This window comes from Mustela erminea, chromosome 17, assembly GCF_009829155.1.
Source record: "Mustela erminea isolate mMusErm1 chromosome 17, mMusErm1.Pri, whole genome shotgun sequence".
Taxonomy (NCBI): domain Eukaryota; kingdom Metazoa; phylum Chordata; class Mammalia; order Carnivora; family Mustelidae; genus Mustela; species Mustela erminea.
This window is the reverse complement of record NC_045630.1, coordinates 50,098,126-50,119,236: the sequence shown is the minus strand read 5'-3', so window position 1 is coordinate 50,119,236 and position 21,111 is coordinate 50,098,126. Positions and strand designations below refer to the sequence as shown.

The following is a 21,111-nucleotide window of genomic DNA, read 5'->3' as shown; positions in this document are numbered from 1 at the left end:
TTAAAACTATCATGAAATATCACTACCACCTACTATAATGGCTAAAATAAAAAATTTTGACAAAACCAAATGCTAGTACATATATGGAAAAACTGGATCACTCATCCACTGTTGGTAGGAATGAAAAATGATACACTCTGGAAGAGTCTGGCAGTTTCTTAGAAAATTAAACATGCATTTACAACTCAGCAATGGCACTTCTGGGCATTTATCTCAGAGAAATGAATACTTATGTTCACACAAAAATGTGTACACAAATGTTTACTGCTGCTTTATTCATCACGGCCAAAAACTAGAAGCAATCCACATACCCTTCAATGGGTAAATGAGGGAAAAAAAAAGAAAAGAAAAAAAAAAGGTCCTACCCATACCATAGACTACTACCAACCATTAGAAAAGAATGAACTACTTATTTACTTAACAACCTGGATAAATCTCCAGAAAATTATTCTGAGTGAAAGAAGCCAATCCAAAAAGTTACATATTGTATGATTCCATTTATATAACATTCTTTAACTGAAAAAAAAATGATAAAACTAGGGATTAAAGATAGGAGGGGAGAGTGGCAACAGAGGAAGTGGTTGTGGCTCTAAAACCGTGACATGAGAAATCCTTGTGCTCATGAAATCGTTCTGTACCTTGACTGCATCAGTATCAACATCCTGGCTGTTGACACTGTACTCTAGTTTGATAAGATGTTACCACTGCTGGGTAAAAGGTACATGGGATCTCTCCATATTATATCTGTAAATGAATGTGAATATATAATTATCTCAAAACAAGGGTTTTAATTTAATTCAAAAATATGCTTAAAAACAACTCCACAAAACAACCATACAAAATATCTAATGGAGATCTGCATGTTTAACCTTTATAAAGAGGACACATTACCATGTAGAATTTAAATATTTCTGAAATAGATTTCCTGAACATATTAATTCAATCAAAAGTAGATGTTCAAGCACTGCTAAAATAATAATAAAATACAAGATGAAAGAAAATGTTTAAAAACTAGAATACTATGCCAGTGAGATTAGCTGAGCATTTACTTTTGTATCCTTTTTTCTATGACTGGCCTCACTGCGCTGATCCAGTCATCTTGATTGCATGCACCTAGAAAGAAATTTGAAAGCAATTAAATCAAATGAAATCAACAATAAAATTATTTCAAAAGTTAGTCTAAAATATCTTTTTATAAATATTTTGGAAAATTCAGGATGGTAAAAATCCTTTTAGCATAACAATGTTAAGCTTCAATTTAAAGATAAAGGCAAAGAAAGCACGAGTATAATTTGCATTACTACATTATTACATCATTTAGCAGGTGCTCAACAAATGTATGGAAAAGTAATTCATTAAGGAGTTATCCCATTAAAATCCACAACTTTGTGAAATAAGAATACCATTTTACAGTAGTAAAACCAAGGACTAAGAAAAATAGCACACAAGTTAGTAGCAAATAAGGATTCAGTCCTTATCAGCCTGACTCCCCACCATAACTATAAAATAAAAAACTGAAATCTATACATAATGCAAAACTAATTCTACCCAGTTGTATTAATCCTCTTTTTCACCATAATTTTTAGCACAGCCACTAGATGTATAGCAAAACTAGCTGTTCTACTTTATCTTTTACTTCCTTTGTATTTGAAGGTTCTAATAAATACAGAGTAAGTGACCAGATAGAAGCCAACAGAGAAAATACAGAGATCAGCTTAACCACCAAACTACAAAAAACTTCAAAAGAATTTTTTAAAATTCTATTTTTCTGTGACATAAAAAATTAAGTATTTTTAAATATAGAGGTAACATATAAATCTTCATAGATGAATTACTGGTTCTATGCAGGGGACATGGTCAAAAAGTATAAACAAAATGAACCTAGGTTCATTTTTTAATCTAATAGAACTACAAAGTTTTATGAACAGCAGATAACATTAGGTTTAATAAGAACAGGTTTTGTTGAAATTAAAATGAACCTAATTTTTTAAAAAGGGAAACTTAATGAGCTAAAAATAAAGAGTTAAAATTCTTTGTGAGCGTGTGATTTTAGTACAATATCAGAACTACCAATTTTACCCTTACCTTGCTAACCATTTATCATTTTTGCTTAAGGTTAGAGATGGGTAGAATTGGGACATATCTACCCTCTGGTCCAAAGAACAGCATATTATTGCACTACTTAAACAGAAACTTCAGGGGCGCCTGGGTGGCTCAGTGAGTTAAAGCCTTTGCCTTTGGCTCCGGTCATGATCCCAGGGTCCTAGGATTGAGCCCTGCATGGGGCTCTCTGCTCAGCGGGGAGCCTGCTTCCTCCTCGCTCTCTCTGCCTGCCTCTCTGTCTACTTGTGATCTCTGTCTGTCAAATAAATAAACAAAATCTTTTAAAAAATAAAAAATAAACAGAAACTTCAAAGAAAAACACTTTTGTAGACTGTTAAACTCTGAATTAAAGTGATTCTGAATGATCCAATTCTAAGTGAAAATATTTTAATGCAAAACGGTAAGAAATGCTTACTATCTGTTATCAGTAGGTTAAAAATGACAATAACTTAATATTCACTAAAAGAAGTAGCTTTTTAAAGTTACCTGGAAAATTAAAAAAATAAATTACATAATCTATCCATGGGTTAAAGAAATTTTCTCTTAGAAAAAACATTAAAGATCCCAGTCAAACCATAGTATTAATATGTCCTTCCTGTTATTTAACCTCACAAAGAAATGAAAAGCTTATGACTTTCATGACATTATACTACCTTACAGTCACCTTCCCCTTAAAATCTAAGCAGAGGGGCGCCTGGGTGGCTCAGTCATTAAGCGTCTATCTTTGGCTCAGGTCATGATCCCAGAGTCTTGGGATCGAGCCCCGCATCGGGCTTCCTGCTCCAAGGGAAGTCTGCTTCTCCCTCTCCCACTCCCCCTGCTTGTGCTCCCTCTCTCGCTGTGTCTCTGTCAAATAAATAAATAAAATCTTTTAAACAAATAAATAAACAAAATAAAATCTAAGCAGCATTGTGGCAAAAACAAAGGAGAATGCCCTATTTTTTTCCTTGTCAAAAGTGCAATACTTAGAACAGGAACCAGATTACCTAAATCAATTGGTCCTTCTCTTAATCCATCTAATTCATACAATCTTCCATTGACAGGAACATAACTGACAAAATGAAAAGCATCTTCTTCTTTTGCTGATGTCTTTGCATCAAATTCAAACATTTGCTGTCTTCAGTGAAGAAGAAGAAAAAAAAAATAGTGAGAGACAAACAAGCAAAAAAGAACAAGTGTTTATTTAATAAAAAGTCTCTTTACCTGGCAAAACTGTTGTGTACTTGTCGGATCACATCTGAATTGCTCAGTGCCAAACCTTTCATCTAAAATAAATTGTTAAAATAGCCTATTAAAAGGAGAACTATTACAAATAGGACATTTTAGGAATAATAAGAGTATACTCACAGCTGCATCAAAACTTTGTGAAAATTCTTTAAATTCTGATAATGTCTCTCCCAAATGGACATCTTGATGGGTACAGTTCAATAACACACTTACTATAGCTTGGGTAGCACAAGCATTGTTAATTACCTATAAAACAAAAAAGCAAAAATATTATTAATTTATTTTTTAAAAAGCAGCTTTTAACTAATGACAATGCCCTCTAAAATATGAATAACGCTAATAGTTTTCAAAATGTATTTCATATAGTCTTAACATAAACATAATAAACATGTTTAATTCCATTCTAATGTATTTTCAGGAATTTGCTGCAATTCTGGAGTTGAGGATTCTAGGAAATCAAATAAATTAAATCCTAACATCAGTGAAACCAACCAGTTAGGGTAATAAGACAAATCTTTCCTAATCGTAAATATAGCTGATTAAGCCAAAATAACTTGTCCTCCCTCCTATTCATACTTCTTCCTAAATTCGTTTCTGCCTCTCCAAATTTAACCCATATTTCCGTATTCAGCATAAGCTCCAACTCACCTAGGTGGCTTTTAGAGAAGTTATCCAATAACAATTGCTATTAGTTTCTACCTTCGAGTTCCTAGAGAGGATACATTTTGTCCACACATTTTTTTCAGCTCAGTCCTATACAGTCTTTACAGAGCTGTCATCTAGTTGTTAACAATTTATTTAGCAAATTATGTGGATCTTACATTTTAGTAAGAGTGAAAAAACATGTAGATAGCATGTACTATGTGCCAGGTACTTTTCTAGGCACTTCACGTGTATTAATTCTTTTAATTCTCTCAACAATCTATGAAGACGTAGTAATATTATTATCCCCATTTTACATTAGTGGAAGCTAACGAACAGAGAAGTTAAGTAACTTGCCCCAAGGGCACAAAGCTAAGTAAGAGGCAGATAGTCCCAGTTCTAGAATTTGTGCAGTCAGCCACTATGTAGGCTGGCTCAGCCATTATGTGGTCTCTCTAACGAGATTATAACCTACTGTGGTCAAGGGCTTCTTCCATATTTCCGATAACCCCTATACAGTGTTGAGATTATAGAGCTAGAAAGAACCTCAGATGATCAGTGTGAATACCACCAAGGTTAATTATAAAGTTGAACTAAATTTGGTGAATGACCTTTAAAAAAAATACAGTTTAGTACTATTGCTGTTTATTTTGTTACTACATTATAATTAAATACTATTTTCTAGAGTCTTTCCAAAATGCTAACTCACTTATGCATTTACAATTTAGCAAGCTATTTATATCCTGCCATATTTCAGAAGAAAAACTTTCAATTATCTTCTGTATTTAATTCTCATAGTCCTCTACTTATTACATCGCCAGAGGCTTTTGAGGTCTTGTGAAATCCACCAGTTCTTACATCATTTGCAGCAGTATGTTTGAAAAATTCCTCAATGAGACTGCTTTCTCTACTAGGAAACATTCTCTTCTACCCAGTTCTCAAACAAATACAACAATACCACCACATTTCTGATATCCTCTCTGATAATTTCTTATACTCATAACTATATTATAACTGACAAATTAGAGAAAAGTAACAGGAAATCTAGAATCCAATTAATAGTGCTGATTTCTTTTAATATGTATTTTTCTCTGAATCACAATTCTTTAGTTAATTTGGAGAAGAAATTTCAATGAATAAAGGAGACTACATAAAGGTTTGGTTTACTAAAACTTAGTAAGACTCAGTGTCTCCTTACCTTGGGGTAAGGGGACCCTTATCTGGGATGAAATTATCTGGGAATGGGTTGGTAGGAGCAAAGTTAGAAGAAGTTAAAATTTATACTCATTCAAACATTCTTTCAAATTCTCACATTAAGGACATACTATGCACCCAGTGCCAGGTTAGATGCTGAGGCTATGGCAGAGAATACTCTCAAACATTCCTATAATCTAAGGACTTCAAATCTGTAATCCATCACTTTAGAAAACTTTTTTAAAGAATTGGGAAAAAAAGCTCCTTCCAAAGTAATCAAGTTACATATGTTAAACATGCATTTTTCTTATAATCAATTTCAATATTTTTTTTTAAAAATCCAGTGGTTAATACTTCCCCTTCAATATTAAATAATGATACACACTGTCTATGATTTACTACAGCTTATTTTGTGTATGAAGAATAGTAATCATGGTGTGCCTGGGTATAAAAATAGCTTTCCAGATTTAAAAATGAGTCTAGCGCCACCAAGTGGTTATGCTATATATAGCATAAAACTGCCAAAAGAAAGACCTTAAAAAGGGTACCTCCATACAGTCATTCACATATTCACTAAGCACCTACAGTGTAGGTGTGCCATACATTGTAGTGTGTGGGATGCACAGTGAATGAGAGAGAGGTCTTTCACCCAATGAAACTCACATAAGAATCATCTTACATCCATCTATTTGGAAAAACTTTTAGTTCCTGTCACAAAAAATTCACTGCAGCATAAATTATTTTACAGTTCCCAACTTTTAAAGTCTCTAATTTATCCTGAGTATTCTATTATATGCTCTGGCATGTAACACATTTTCAAACACAGTAGTACAGTTCAACAGTTAAAAAAAAAAAAAAAAGGCCAGAGTAAGAGGTCACAAGTAGGGCTGGCCCAGAAAGAACCTTAAGAATTTGGTTTGAATTCCTTTGAGAGAACATATATTCTTTGGTTCATCCAGGCTCTCCCACTCCCTGTTCCTTAGAGACAGCTCAGTTCACGCATGCATGTTGCCAACCTGATACTACAGCCATTTGATTAGCAACCCCTGGACTACAGAATAACTTTTCTCATAGTTTATACAAAAGAATATAGTGGGTGCTCAGAGGAATGCTCCTAAAATAGTTTTAAGTACTGCATTATAAATCACAGTCAATTTTCACTAAGTTGTAGTCATAAAATAAAAATGTTTTCAGTATTTGTTTATAGTCAAGGGGAAAAAAAGGTTGAGAATGAAACTGTGGGGTCCTAAAGGGAAGGTGACTCTAAAATAAACACAAAATCGAAAAAGTATATATGTCCTGCCTATGAAAAATTTAGAAAAAAGTCCATACATGAAAAAGAGATGAACAGAAATCCAAAATGATGAAGGAAGAAATCATCTTTAACTGAAGTATCATAGCTTTCTCAATGAATGTAAAATTTTAACAGAGCTTTGAAAGCTTGACAGGACCTAGAGAGAAGAGAAGGAAATTCATTTAGGGAAGCAAGAGGGTCTGAACAAAGGAACAGATTCACGTGGTACGTTCAAGAGACAATAAGCGTATTGGTTTGTATTAGAATGGTTGTGGTCAGGGTATGGCATCATTTGTTACCTTGAAAATCACTGGCCTTGAGCAATTAGTAGTTTGCCCTACGAGCAGACGATTTTTAATAGGAAAATAACATAACAAATATAGGGTTTTTATTATGAAAGATTCAGATGACAATTTACAGCAAGGACTGAAGATGGCTGAGAACAGAAACAAGATCAACTAGATTACCCTATGAAACAGATATGAAACAATAAAAGGTGAGATTAATGGCTTTTTAAAACCTGTATCACACAAATATGTAGTCAAAATTCTAGGAGTCAGGAACACAACAACAACAACAAATGCTGGGTGTCTGGGTGACTAGTGGGTTAAACATGTGCCTTTGCTCAGGTCAGGATCCTGGAATCCTAGGATGGAGCCCTGCATTGGCTCCCTGCTCCAAAGGGAGTCTGCTTCTAGAACCCTCTGTCCCTCCCCTTGCTCATGCTTTCTCTCAAATAAATAAATAAAATCTTAAAAAATAAAATAAAATAAGGTTAAAAAGAGTAAGGGCATACTAATATCCATATGAAACAATTTTGCTTTATATGGATATTAGTATCCATATGAAAGATTTTTATAAAATGGAGAAATTTTTTTAAAAATCTTAGCAAAACCAAATCAAGAAGAAAGAAGTGTCTTAAATGGTCTTTTAACTATTAAATTGAACCAATAGTTTAATGTATATACTCACAAAGAAAATACCAGGCCCAGAATTGACTGTATAGGCCAATTCTAATAAAATCTGAAAAAAAGGATCATCTAAACTTTATATAAATTCTTTGGAACAATAAAAGAAAGAGGAAATTCCAATTCATTCCATGAAGCTACCAAACCCGTAATACTAAAACTAATCAAAGCCATTAGGAGAAAAGAAAATTAAGGTCCATTTCATTTATAAATACAAATGCAAAACACTAAACAAATAATACTGAATTAAATCTGACAGTACATAAAGAGAGAATATATCATGACCAACTGGGCTTATCCCAAATATGAAGGATGATATAATAGTTAGAAAAATCCTTAACATAGCTGATTGCATTAATCTATTAAAAGAGAAAAATAAACACGATCATTACAGTATGTGCAGAAAAATCACTTGAAAAATTTTCACAATAAAGACATTCACTAAATTAATAACAGAATGCCCTTACTTAAAAAACATTTAGAAAAATAAAAATAAAAACCAGAGTAATCATCAACCAAAACAAGAAAATGGTAAAAGCATTCCCTTTAAAATCATGATAATTTTATTGAAAGTCTTAGGCACTAAGAAAAATAAATTAGGGGGCGCCTGGGTGGCTCCGTCATTAAGCATCTGCCTTTGGCTCAGGTCGTGATCCCAGGGTCCTGGGATAGAGTCCCACATTGGGCTTCCTGCTTGGTGGGAAACCTGCTTCTCCCTCTCCCACTCCCCCTGCTTGTGTTCCCTCTCTAGCTGTGTTTCTCTCTGTCAACTAAATAAATAAAATCTTAAAAGAAAAAAAATAAATAAAAGAAATCTTTAAAAAAAAAAAAAAGAAAGAAAGAAAAAAGAAAGAAAAATGAATCAGAGGTGTAAGGATTTGAAAGGAGGAAATAAAACTGTTATCATTTGATAGAGTAATTTAGATAGAACCCCCTCAAAAACACCAACAAACAAATATTAGAGATAAAAGAAGAGTTTAGCAAGATAGCTAAATATTCAAACATAAAAGTGAACTGCATTTTTTGGCCAGCATCGAACAACTTAGAAAATTGAAAAGAAGATAGGACTTATAATTATAACAGAAATATCAAGGAGTTAGGAGAAATCTAACAGAAGAGGAAATTACCTCTACAGAGAAAATTACACATGTTAAAGATAATAAAGATCTAAATAGATACATACTATGTTCATGACTTAATATGAAGATATAAATTCACCCCAAAGTGATATTTATAGTCAATGCTATTCCATTCAAAATTCCAACAAAATTTTTCATACAACTTGGTTAGATGACTCTGAAATTTAATTGAAGAGTACTGGGCCAAGAACAGAAGGATATTTCTAAAAACGAGCAGGGATGGAAGACATGACCTATTAAATAGCAGACCTTATGAAGAAGTGAAAGCAATTAGGACAGTGATACTGGCACAGGGACAATCTGATGAGTGGAACAGAGTCCAGAAAACACACAAAGTCTGATATACAACAGAGGCAGAATGTTAGATAAGTAAGGAAAACAGATGTTTAATAAATGAGGCTAAAAAAAAAAGATGATCCATATGGAAAAAGATAAAACTGAACTCCTATTTCACATGCTATACCAAAACCCAACTCCTAAGGAATTACGAACATAGATGTCGAAAATTCAAATTGAGGGGCACCTGGGTGGCCCAGTGGGTTAAGCCTCTGCCTTCAGCTCAGGTCATGATCTCAGGGTCCTGGGATTGAGCCCCGCCCCGGGCTCTCTGCTCAGCAGGAATCCTGCTTTCCCCTCTCTCTCTGCCTGCCTCTATGCCTACTTGTGATCTCTCTCTGTGTCAAATAAATAAATAAAATATATTTTTTAAAAAAAGAAAATTAAAATTGAAATACACAGGTAAATATCTTTTACAACTTCAGATAGATAACAATTTCTTAAACAAGATACAAAAAGCACTGGCTCTAAAATATAAAATTCTACTCCTCAAAAGACACCCAGAAGGGGCACCTGGGTAGCTAGTGGCTTAAGCCTCTGCCTTCAGCTCAGGTCATGATCCCAGGGTTCTGGGATCGAGCCCCGCATTGGGCTCTCCGCTCAGCAGGGAGCCTGCTTCCTCCTCTCTCTCTGCCTGCTGCTCTGCCTACTTGTGATCTCTCTCTCTGTCAAATAAATAAATAAAATCTTTAAAAAAAAAAAAAAAGGACACCCAGAAAAGGTATGCCAACGTGCAGAAGCAGTATCAAGAACTCATAAACAACTCCTACAAATCAAAAAGAAAAGCATAGTTCACCCCATAGAAAAATAAAAACAAACAGAAATTTCACAGAAGAAACACATATGTCACTTTCAAAATGTAAAAGGAGATGTAAACCAAGACCATGATGAAGTACCATTTTGAAACAAGCTGGCTGGCAAAATTTTTAAAAGCCTGACAATACCACATTGGAGCATGCTACATAGTTACTCAGATACTGCTAATGGGAGTGTTACAGGAGTATCTACTTCATAAAACATTTTGATACATTTATGTATCATGTTAAGTAGTCATTTCTACTTCTAGGTATACACCAGGAAAAATCTGCATATATACAGCAGCAGACATGTAGAAAAATGTTTCTAGTCACACAATTCATAGTAACTCAGATGCAAAACTCAAATGTCAATCTAGGAAGAGTAAGTAAATAAACCTAGCATGTTCAGGCAATTGATCCTATACAGCATGCAAAATAAAGGAACTATGAAGATAAACAATTTATAGAAGAATCTTAATGATATATATTAAGACAAAAAGTAAGTCCCCCAAAATCACACAGAGGATGTGAGAGAGGAAATGAAATGAAGCATTTATGTCAAGAAGTTTTAAAGTGGAGCCAGCCGGGACGCCTGGGTGGCTCGGTCAGTTAAGCATCTGCCTCCAACTGAGGCTCCTTGTTCTGTGGGGGGTACCTGCTTCTCCCTCTGCCTGCCACTCCCCTGCTTGTGCTCCCTCTCTCTCTCTCTCTCTCTCTGACAAATAAATAAAATCTTAAAATTAAAATAAAATAAAATAAAATAAAATGGAGCCAGGAAGCCAATAAGGAAATGGCCTTATGCACATCCTCACAGGACAAAAGCCATGAACTTTTAATTGGGAAAAAGGGAAAAAATCCCAAGGACTCTGCCAAACACCTGCAACTTGCAGTAAGACTTTGCTTAGTGAATGCCGTAACAACCAAACTATATTCAGTCAAGACTAGTCTTTTCTGAGCCAACATCAATCAAAATTCTTTGTAAACAAAACACACAAACATTCCTTTTGTCTTAAGACCCTTGATTTTTACTACCTAGGGAACATAATTTGGGTTGCTACCCAAATCTGTGCTCCCCAATTTAAATTTTGAGACCCCATATAAGTGCTTTTATTTCAGCACTGCCTGTTTTCTCAATTGGTAAGCATAATACTCTCTATCTAGTCAAAATTTTATATACACACCCCTTTTTAGGATTACAAAAAATATAAAAGAGAAAGCAAAAGGGGATGCCTGGCTGGCTGAGTCAGTCAAGCGGGTGACTCTTGGTTTTGGCTCAGGTCATGATCTCGAGAGGAGCCCAAAGCCTGGCTCTGTGCTCAGTGTTGAGTTTGCTTCAGATTTTCTCTCCCTCTCCCCTCCTGCTCAAGCTCTCTCTTTCCCAAATTCTATATAAAAAAAAAAAAAGAAGAAAAGAAAAGAAAGAAAGAAAAAGAAAAGAAAGCAAGGAAATAATATACCAAATCCAACATGAGGATTACAAGGGATGGAGGGAGGGACGATGAGTTGTGCTGAACAATGGTGAGAGAGAAGCAAAAACAGATGAAGTTTACTTGCGTAGTGAGTTCTTAGGTGCTTACTGTATTACTTAAAATAACTAAATAAATAGGAGTCACGAGTATGTGTCATCAATCAAGGATTATCATAAGCCTATTTCATGTACCTAAAGATGAATTTTTTTAAAAAAGGAAAGACGAAGAACACAGGCATCGTCATTGGTTGCTATGTCCTCCCCCTTCATCCCCACATCCAATCCATTACCCGTTAAGAGTGCTAAGTATTATTCAAATCTGCTCATACTCATCTCTACCACCAGTCTTTCACCTACTTTTGCATGTACTTCTGCAGAAGCCTCCAGATAACTAGCCTTATATTCTATACCAGCGTCTCCTCCTCATATGCATTCTCCACACTATGGCCAAAAAGATCTCTTCTAAATAAAAATCTGATCATGTCATACTACTTTAAATAAACACTTCAATAACCTTCTATTACTCTTAAGATACCAAAAAGGAAAAAAAAAAAAAAAAAAAGTACGAAGTCTCAGTCATGGCCTAAAATACCATACATGATCTGACCTCTGTCAACATGTTTGCCAGAAGGCTGATATTCTCTAATAACCATCTTCTTCTTCTTCCAGATGAATAAAGTACCCAAATTTTATCAAGGTCCATGACCCTGGAAGACAACTTTCCCACTCCCCTTTGCTGCTAAGGACAGCTATATGACTAAGGTCTGGCCAAAAAGAAGTAAACATGTAACATAGGTAAATTCTAAAAAAATGTCCATAAAAGGAGAGAAGTGTGCTGTCCCCTTTCTGCTTTCTGGAAAGTCCAATTAAGACAGAATGGCTAAAACTCCAAAGTAATCTTTAGAATAGAATCCACACACAAAGGAACACAACAAAAGAGCCTGTAATTCTGACAGTTCTTGGAAGTGAAAGAGAAAAACTTCTATTTCTTATAAACCAGTGTGTCTCTACATCTAACTGTACCTAATTCTGATTAACATGCTGCCTGTTCATCTCATGCCATCTTCCCCTTGCTCTCTATATGCCAGCTACAACTGGCCCTCTTTCAGTACATTTTACTCTTATTCCCTTTACTCTATAAAGCTGCTATTAATCTGGGATGATCCTCAACCTCTTTACCCCAGTTAATACCTACTTAACCTTCAGACTTCAGTTGAACTGTCGATTATTCAGAACTTTCTCAGATCTCCCTAAAGGGGTCAAGTCCCATTTTCATATATATAATAAAAAATTTAACCTTGTCCAAAAAGAGGACTTGCCCTTGCCCTTGGCTTCTGGGAGGTAAACTCTAAGCTCCTGAAAAGCCAGGCCTCATAAGAGCATCTTTGTTTACCTGGGGCATTTGGTCCACAAAGGTAGTCACTGTGACTTCGGGGAGAATTTGGTGACTAGTGACTGAGGTCAGCCGTGGTGGGTGGTCAGCCAGGTCTATGAGACTGAAGCCAAATAAAAAGTCTGGATACCAAGAATTGGTTGAAATTCCCTGGATGACAATCCTCTGTATATACTGTCACATATGGTTACCAGGAAAGTTAGTGCCATCTGTGACTCTTGGGAAAAGACAATGGGAAGCTCTGAGCAAGGAACCTTCCCATACTCTGTCCCATCCATCTCTTCCCTTGGCTGAATTTAATCTGTATCTTTCACTGTAATAAACCATAACCGTAACTCTAACAGCTTTCAATAAAGTCTAAGTTTTTCTAGCACATTATAGAAACTGAGGGTGGTCTTGGGGACCGGACCGCCCCCAAACTTTCACTTGTCAGAAGTGAGGGCGGCTTGGTGACCATGAACTCTGTAGTTGGTATTCTAAGTGAGGACAGTCTCACAGATTGTTTTCAAACTTCTGCAGTATAATACAGTTGTCATTTCACTCCATGCAGTACTTTATCACCACCAAAAATTTTGCATTTTACTGATTAAAACTGATCACTTCCACTAAACGCTAAGCATCTTGTGGGCAGGGATTATGACTATTTATCATTCTCCAAGCACCTAGCACAGTATCTGGCACATTGTAGGCAATCATGCTTTCCTGGAAGACTGACTAAATAATCAGACAAACCCAGTACAATCCTAGCAAGGACCATCTAAACAAATAAATTGGTGGAAAGTGAAAACAAGAGAATGACATCGAACAGCGAAGTACTACCAAATGTCATTTTTTTTTAAGATTTTATTTATTTATTTGACGGAGCGAGAGACACAAGCAGGCAGAGCAGCAGAGGGAGAGGGAGAAGCAGGCACCCCATGGAGCAGGGAGCCTGATGCGGGGCTCAGTCCCAGGACTCTGGGATCATGACCCGAGCCGAAGGCAGTCGCTTAACCGACAGGGCCACCCAGGCACCCCCCAAATGTCATTTCTTACACACAAATTACTAGATTCTTTTCTCAATACTTCTTAATCAGTGATCCACGTACATGCAGTTCCACAATTAGAGTGTATGATCAGCTTAAGACACCAGTATTACTATTACCTCTCTAAACTGATGTAATTCCACCCATAAATACCAAAAATATTTAGTTAATATGTATAACCTTATCATAAATAAATATAATTTAATTACATTAAATTATAAATATATAATATTTTAATTATATAAATATATAAATATTTTATATAAATATAATTTTAATTACATTTTTAAATTTTCTGAAAATAGGAGACTCCTGGATAAAATCATTATTAGTTACTGAAGCCTAGAATTAAGGATTATATATTTATGTAATACAAAGTTTCTGGCATAGGCTCAAAGGAGGCATACACTAAAAAGACTAAAAGATATTTTTGGGAAATACTGATTCAGTTCAATACGAACTGCTGAGATAATACAGTATAAAAAATACCCAGTATTACTGAAAAATCACAAATCCTCGACATTAATAAATATGGCAGGAATAATATAATACAAATAAAACATTAAATTTTAGTTAAGACAGAAATACAGACCTAGAAAAGTATTACAAATTCAAACCCTAGAACATTTTTCTTTAGAGTACTTTCTTTTACCTTAAAAATACTTAGACCTCTATAAATCATTAATGTTATAGTGTTAGTTAATATTAGTGTTAACTGTAATATTGTTAGAGATAAAGATCTCAGTCTATATTTATTGGATATCTACTATGTGCTAGGGACTGTACATAAAAACAAAACCCTAGACTCCCAGGTTCACAATTTAGTGTGAAAGACATACAGAGTGGAAGAAATTAAATGCACACATACACACAGAGAAAATGTTCAAGAATATAAATAATTTCTGTGGTTATCTCTGAAGCAGGGATTATAAGGGACTTTTATAGTTACAATGCTTAAATTTTGTAAAATGAGCATATATATTTATATACCTTAAAATATAAAAAAATCTTCCTTTACAAGGAGAAAAACACCTGAAGGACTTTTAAAATTATCTGTCTCTGGGTTGCCTGGGTGGCTCAATGGGTTAAGCCTCTGCCTTTGGATCAGGTCATGATCTCAGGGTCCTGGGATCAAGCCCCACGTGGGGCTCTCTGCTCAGCAAGGAGCCTGCTTCTCTCTCTCTCTCTCTCTCTCTCTCTCTCTGCCTTTCTGCCTACTTGTAATCTCTCTCTCTGTCAAATAAATAAATAAAATCTTTTTTTAAAAAATTATCTGTCTCCTACTTTTTCTCTACTACCTAGATCCTGAAAATCACAGCTTGTAATTTTGAAATTAGAATTACTGTTGTAGGGACACCTGGGTGGCTCAGTGGGTTAAGGCTCTGCCTTCAGTTCAGGTCATGAACTCAGGGTGCTGGGATCGAGCCCCACATCAGGCTCTCTGCTAAGCGGCGAGCTTACTTCTCCCTCTCTCTCTGCCTGCTGCTCTGTCTACTTCTGCCTACTTGTGATTTCTCTGTCAAATAAATAAATGAATCTTTAAAAAAAAAAATTACTGTTGTACAATAATACATAAGTACAAGTATTATAATACATAAACAAATTAGTTGTGTTATAGAAATAACCAGAAACTCAAAATGTTGATCATTAAGAGATTAGTTAAATAAATTGTAGGACATTTACACCAATAAATTATAGGACACTATCTTTTTAAAAAGACTATGTCGTGATGTGGTCGAGAGCATAAACTTCAGAGCTACAGTGCCTGAGTTTGCACCCCAGCTCTGCCAATGCCTAGCTGCATAACTTGGGTAAGTTGCATAACCTCTCTGGGATTCAGTTTCCACATCTGTGAAATAATAAGGAATGTATAAAACCACAAAGTGTTGTTGTGAGTATTGGCTACTACAAATAAATTAATACATAAAAATAATACATATGGAAGTACCTAATGAACCTTAAGAAAATGTTAGCTAATACTGAAATGTGTATGGAAATGGAGCAAAGCCAAACTTTTATCATTAAGTGAAAAAAGATGCAAAATATTTTGCATAACAATCCAACTTTAGTAAGAAAATTATAATGAGAATATGTTAGCATATAAAAAGACAATGTGGGAGATAGTATGGCATGTGGAATGACAAACCTAGGTTTTAGACCTGGCTTTAAATTCTGTGTGACCTCTGAAAAATAAGTTAATTTTTCCAGATCTCAATTTCTTCATCTGTAATATTAGGGTAACAACTTCACAGAGTTGTTGCAAGGATTAAATAAGTAATATATCTAAAGCATAATATCTGATACACAGTAAGAATGGTAAATGATGGCTACTGCTGTATTGTTTTCATTATTGAAATTAAGAGGCATGCCTGTCTTATTCACCATTATACCTCTAGTACCTAAAACAATGCCTAGCACAAAATGGGTGCTCAAAACTACTTGTTGATTAAATGAATGAGTCAAACCATTAGAAGTGGTTAGTAGAGAAGGGTGTGGGATTACAAAGTCAGTCATTCTTATTACTATATATTTCTGTACTTGAATTTTTGCTATCAGAAAATAAATACATGATAATATTCTCTTAACCCTTAAAATAAAAGAAGAAAGTGATAATTTCTCTAAAAAACACTCAATTTTAAAAAGCTGGAGGAAAGTGGAAAGTAGTAGTAAGAAGAAAAGGGAAAACAAGTTCCTAAGTGGAATGGCAAAGGCTTCATCCAAAGGACAGTAGTGAGATTTAGCCATTTTATTTTCAACCTTTCTAAAGGTTAAACAGATTATCCTAAGCAATTTTTTGAGTCTCAGAAATGAGTGCAATTTTCAAACAATGTCATCAAATTTAGCTTAGATTTTAAACATTAATCAAACCTCTTTTATCATTCTCTTTTTCAGCTTTTCCAAAAAATGGACCAAATGTATGGAGGCATATAATATTCACCACTGCACTGTATATACTAAAACAGCAGTTCTCAAGTGCAGTCCATGGACTCCTGGGAATTCCTAAGACGCTTCTCAAGGGGTTCATGTGCTCAAAAATTGTTCCCATAATAATTCAAAGATAGTTTTTGACTTCTACCCTGCTTTCACATTTGCAATGATAGTATAACAGAAATAGATATAGACATAGTATCTATAGCAGTACAGAATAGCAACAGATAACACTGCTGGTATTTTAGCACCAAATATGGGCAGTGGCATTAAACTGTTTCATCGACATAGATAGCTTAAAAAAAAGAAAAAGGAAAAGAGAGAAAGAAAAAGAAAAAAAAAACAGTTTTACTGAAGACTGTCTTTAATGAAGCAGTAAATTTTTACTAAAATCTGACTTTGAAGTACAAGTCTGTAATATTCTACCAAATGAAATAGCACAAATAAAGCAGTTCTGCTGCAAACCAAAATACGCTAGTCATTTCAACAAAAGGCAGTAGTACGACTCTTTGAGTTGTGAGCTAAGTTGGCTACTTTTATCGAGGAACATCTTTTTCATTTGAAAACACAAATGGCAGACAAATACGGTTGTTCAACAGGGTTTGCAGCAGGTATTTTTCTTTGAACTGAGTGAAATGAGCCTGTTACTTGAAGGAAAATCCCTGACAGTATTTGGTTTTATTGATAAAATTTGAACTTTCAAGTGAAAATTAGAATTTGGTAAGATTAAGATATTCCACTATTAGTTTAAAAGTTTCATGATACTTAACGACTTCTGATGATACACATGTGATTTATTGATAATGTATGTAATCAAATGTGTCAACATTTAGAAGATCTGTGTAAGTCGGTGAACTTTCAAAATGACCAATACACAATGTTATCAAATGTTGCACGAGTAAAAGACCCATTTGCACAGCAAGATAAACCAAAGTTTTTAATATAATAAGGAGTAAAGTTCAATGATATGGTTTCAGATGTCACCTGCAACTAACCTTTAAGAAAGCAACATTTTTAGAGTTTTGATATCAAAGAATATCCATAATTCTCTGAAAAAGACATTAAAATACTCCTCCCTTTCCAACTATATATGTGTGAAATCGATATATCTTCATATATTTCAGCCAAAAACAAAACAAAACAAAAATACTGCAACAGATTGAATAAAGCAGCAGAAAGGAGAATCTAGCTGTGAGCTATTAAGCCAGACATTAGATCTGCAAAAATGTAAAACAATGTAAAATGTGAATGTAAAGCTTCTTTCTAATTTTTTTTGTTTGGTTAAGTGTGATTATATTTCACTAAAAAATGTGTTACTTATTTTAACATATAATGCATTTACTGTTTTTTAAAATCAATTAATGCTCTCAAAATGGGGGCACCTGGGTGGCTCAGTGGATTAAGCCTCTGCCTTAGGCCAAGGTCATGATCTCAGGGTCCTGGGATGGAGCCCCGCATTGGGCTCTCTGCTCAGCAGGGAGCCTGCTTCTGCCTCTCTCTCCCTGCCTGCCTCTCTGCCTACTTGTGATCTCTCTCTCTCTGTCAAATAAATAAATAAAATCTTTAAAAAAATTTATCTCAAAATGTCTGTCTTAATGTCTAATATAATAAATATTGATAAATATAATCCATATAAACAGAAGAGCTCTTTGGAGATCTCAACAATTTTTAAGAATGTAAAGCAGTCCTAAGACAAAAAAGCTTGAGGACTGCAACACCAAAGACACAAAAGTGAAATAGACTTGTTTATAAAACTCTCAAGACTTCAGAGTACCCAAGGAGCATACCTGCTTTGCAAAAAATATTGTGTCAAGTCTGGAGTCCTGAACTACAGAGCCTGCTGGTTCTTCTCCTGGCTGCCACTTGAAAAGAAAAATTAACCCATGAACTGGCCTACAAAATAAAATACAAATTAGTGACACCAAAACCTGTTTTTTTTTTTAACATGCTGTCAATACATTACATTCTAATCAGCTACTTAACAAATACACTGCAAACAAAGTAAGTTTGAGAAAATTTTTTAAGATTTCTATTGTCATTGAATCACTAGAATGTTGCCTAGAACATGGTTAATAAACCTTAAAATTACATTAGATAAAACAGAATTAAAATAAAAGGTTTATTCTCAAATCTGGGTTATGCACTTCTACCTTGTACCACTTCACTAAAACCTAAAAATAAGAACATCACAAGACTAAAAGAAGCTGTTAACCGTAGACTGAATTTTAATCTATATGAATAAAATTCACATGGGATATTTATAGATAAATGGCTTATAGCATATATATTATAAAATATATTAAGTCACCTTTATATAATTGTTGGATTCATGAAAAATCATCAAACTGCAGTATGAATGGATGCTACCTTATACATAATTAAGTCATCCACTTCCCTAAAGGAACTCTTGTTGCCCATGAAAGATTAAATCACCACTTTAGGATTCTCTCCAGTCTTTTATAACTGTCTTCCATGCAACAAAACCCTTTCTTAGCCTTTAAAGACAGTTCAAATGACACATTTTTAATTAACCTTTCCTGATCACTCAGCCAGAATTGATCCCTTAATTCATATCAAGTCACTGTTCTTCTGTGGGGAAGGGGAAAGTAGGGAGAAGCAAATGATCTCTTTACTATTAAAAACGGTAGCCATATCCCTACAGTCCCCGTTTCCCCTCTAGAAGCCTACTCCTTGTCACATTCCAAGAATCCAAGAATTCTCCCCCCAATGAAAATTCCTCTAGCCCTCTATTCACAATACAGGGTCAATACTTGCGGGCATGGAGATTGATGTTAGGGAGTCTTAAACAGGTGATTTGAGTCATAAAGATGGGGAAAAGGAAGGTACTTCCTGGAATCTGAACTGGAACCTCCCCAAAAAGCAATGTGATAATGTATAGACAAGTTCTGAATTACTATTAATATAGGTTATCTAGTAAATATGCCTTTGTAGATTAACTTATTACGTTTTTAATGTTAAAATGTGTCCTGTGTTCTGACCCCATTGATATACAAGTGAATATTGTAAAAAATCAACCAGTCAACCAATTCTGACATGGAATTACAGAGACTTACTTTTTAATCGCTTAAAAGTTACTTATATGAGTCTCAGGTCTGGGTTATAAAATGAGAGTAATAGTACCTATCTCACAAGAGCAAAGAAAGACTTAAAGGAGATGATGTAATCATTCTAAATCAAGCCAAGTAAAATAAACAGAAAACAGTCTGCTTAAAGTACAGACATACTATTTTTAACACAACTAAGATCATACTTACTTTAATTTTTCAAAATTCTCGGGCTCTAAACTCCATATTTCTTCTACTTGGGCTCCTCGGCAACCTGATATAAGAAATTATTTCTTTAGAAAACAAAGTAGCTCATTTTTTTCCTTCATCATTAAATAAAATGCTAACTGGAAAAAAAATGCAGTTAGGGACAATGAGACAAGATAAAATGAAATGGTAAAACTGATGAAGTTCACAGCCAAATCCTTTTACTTCTTTTACTACTTCCTAGTTATTTGTAATGGGAGTATATTACTTTTATAATTTAAAGAGTTTTCAAGAGTTTTTCACTGAAATGCCACCCCAGACTTCTCAGTCTCTCTCAATCGCTCCCTCTTCTGCATCTGCTCTTTTCATTCAACTGCCATTTGCCTAGTTCTTCCCTTGGCCCTCTTCTTTTTTTTCTATACACTTTTTTTTAAGTCATAATAAATAACTACCATTTAACACTGACTTTCACATCACATGTTTAGTTCTGACCCTTTTCCTAAATTCCAATTCTATATTGTCTTTAATATAATTTTATTTTCAACTATCTCAGAGTCCCCCAAACATACCTTTCCTTAGGATAGTGTTTCTCAGTCAGGTGATGTTTTCTGTCCCCCACTCTCTGCCCCTCCTCCCCCCGCTTCCTGGAAAAGATTTTATAATGTCTGGAGACATTTTTATTGTTACTATTGTCATCAGTGGGAAGGCCTTGGCATCTAATGGATAGAGGCCAGAAATGCTAAACATCCTATAGTGTAAAGGACAGCTACCAACAGTAAAGAATCATTTGCCAAAAAGTCAACATTGCCAAGGTCGAGAAACCCTGTCCTAGTGGTATGTATCATAGTAACAGTGTACTGGTTAAGAGGTAGGCTTCAAAAATACCAGGGTTTGAATCCCGGGTCCTCCATTTACTAGCTATATGACCATTTAACCTCTCTGTCCCCCAAACTCATGGAGTTATTATGAGGAATCAGTGAGAAAATTTAGTATGCATGAGATACATTTAATACAGTGCCTAGCACACTGTAAGGATTTACTATTAACTAATATTACCTCAATACAAAAAACAGCCATATTTATAGTGTCTTCTATCTGTAATGTGCTTTAAATGCATTTTCCCTAATCACTGCAAGGCAAGTATTATACAGAAGTTTAGGGATCTTAAGTGTCTTGCCTAAATTCACTACAGTTAGTATATGCCAAAAAACTAATAAAACCGACATCTGGTTCCAAAGTCTGGACATATTTTAATATTCCAGATTATTTTCAAGTAAAAGCTAGAGAAGCCTTTGATCTACCTGGGAAAAAAAAAAGTTGGGTCG

At 34.7% G+C, this 21,111-nt stretch overlaps 1 protein-coding gene across 5 annotated transcripts in view; it reads right to left on the bottom strand.

Annotated features, from left to right (window-relative positions):
• Nucleotides 1-21,111, bottom strand: part of UCHL5 (ubiquitin C-terminal hydrolase L5) — a 43,634-nt gene that overhangs the window by 14,951 nt on the left and 7,572 nt on the right. For 4 of the 5 annotated variants that reach the window (XM_032317533.1, XM_032317532.1, XM_032317534.1 and 1 more), the window contains exons 2-7: nt 19,790-19,853; nt 18,302-18,407; nt 3,451-3,576; nt 3,307-3,368; nt 3,090-3,220; nt 1,050-1,113 (exon numbers count right to left, since the gene is read on the bottom strand). In XM_032317533.1, the coding sequence (XP_032173424.1) occupies nt 1,050-1,113; nt 3,090-3,220; nt 3,307-3,368; nt 3,451-3,576; nt 18,302-18,407; nt 19,790-19,853 (553 nt within the window). The remainder of the gene's footprint in view (nt 1-1,049; nt 1,114-3,089; nt 3,221-3,306; nt 3,369-3,450; nt 3,577-18,301; nt 18,408-19,789; nt 19,854-21,111) is intronic. The other variant, XM_032317536.1, reaches the window with a different exon arrangement.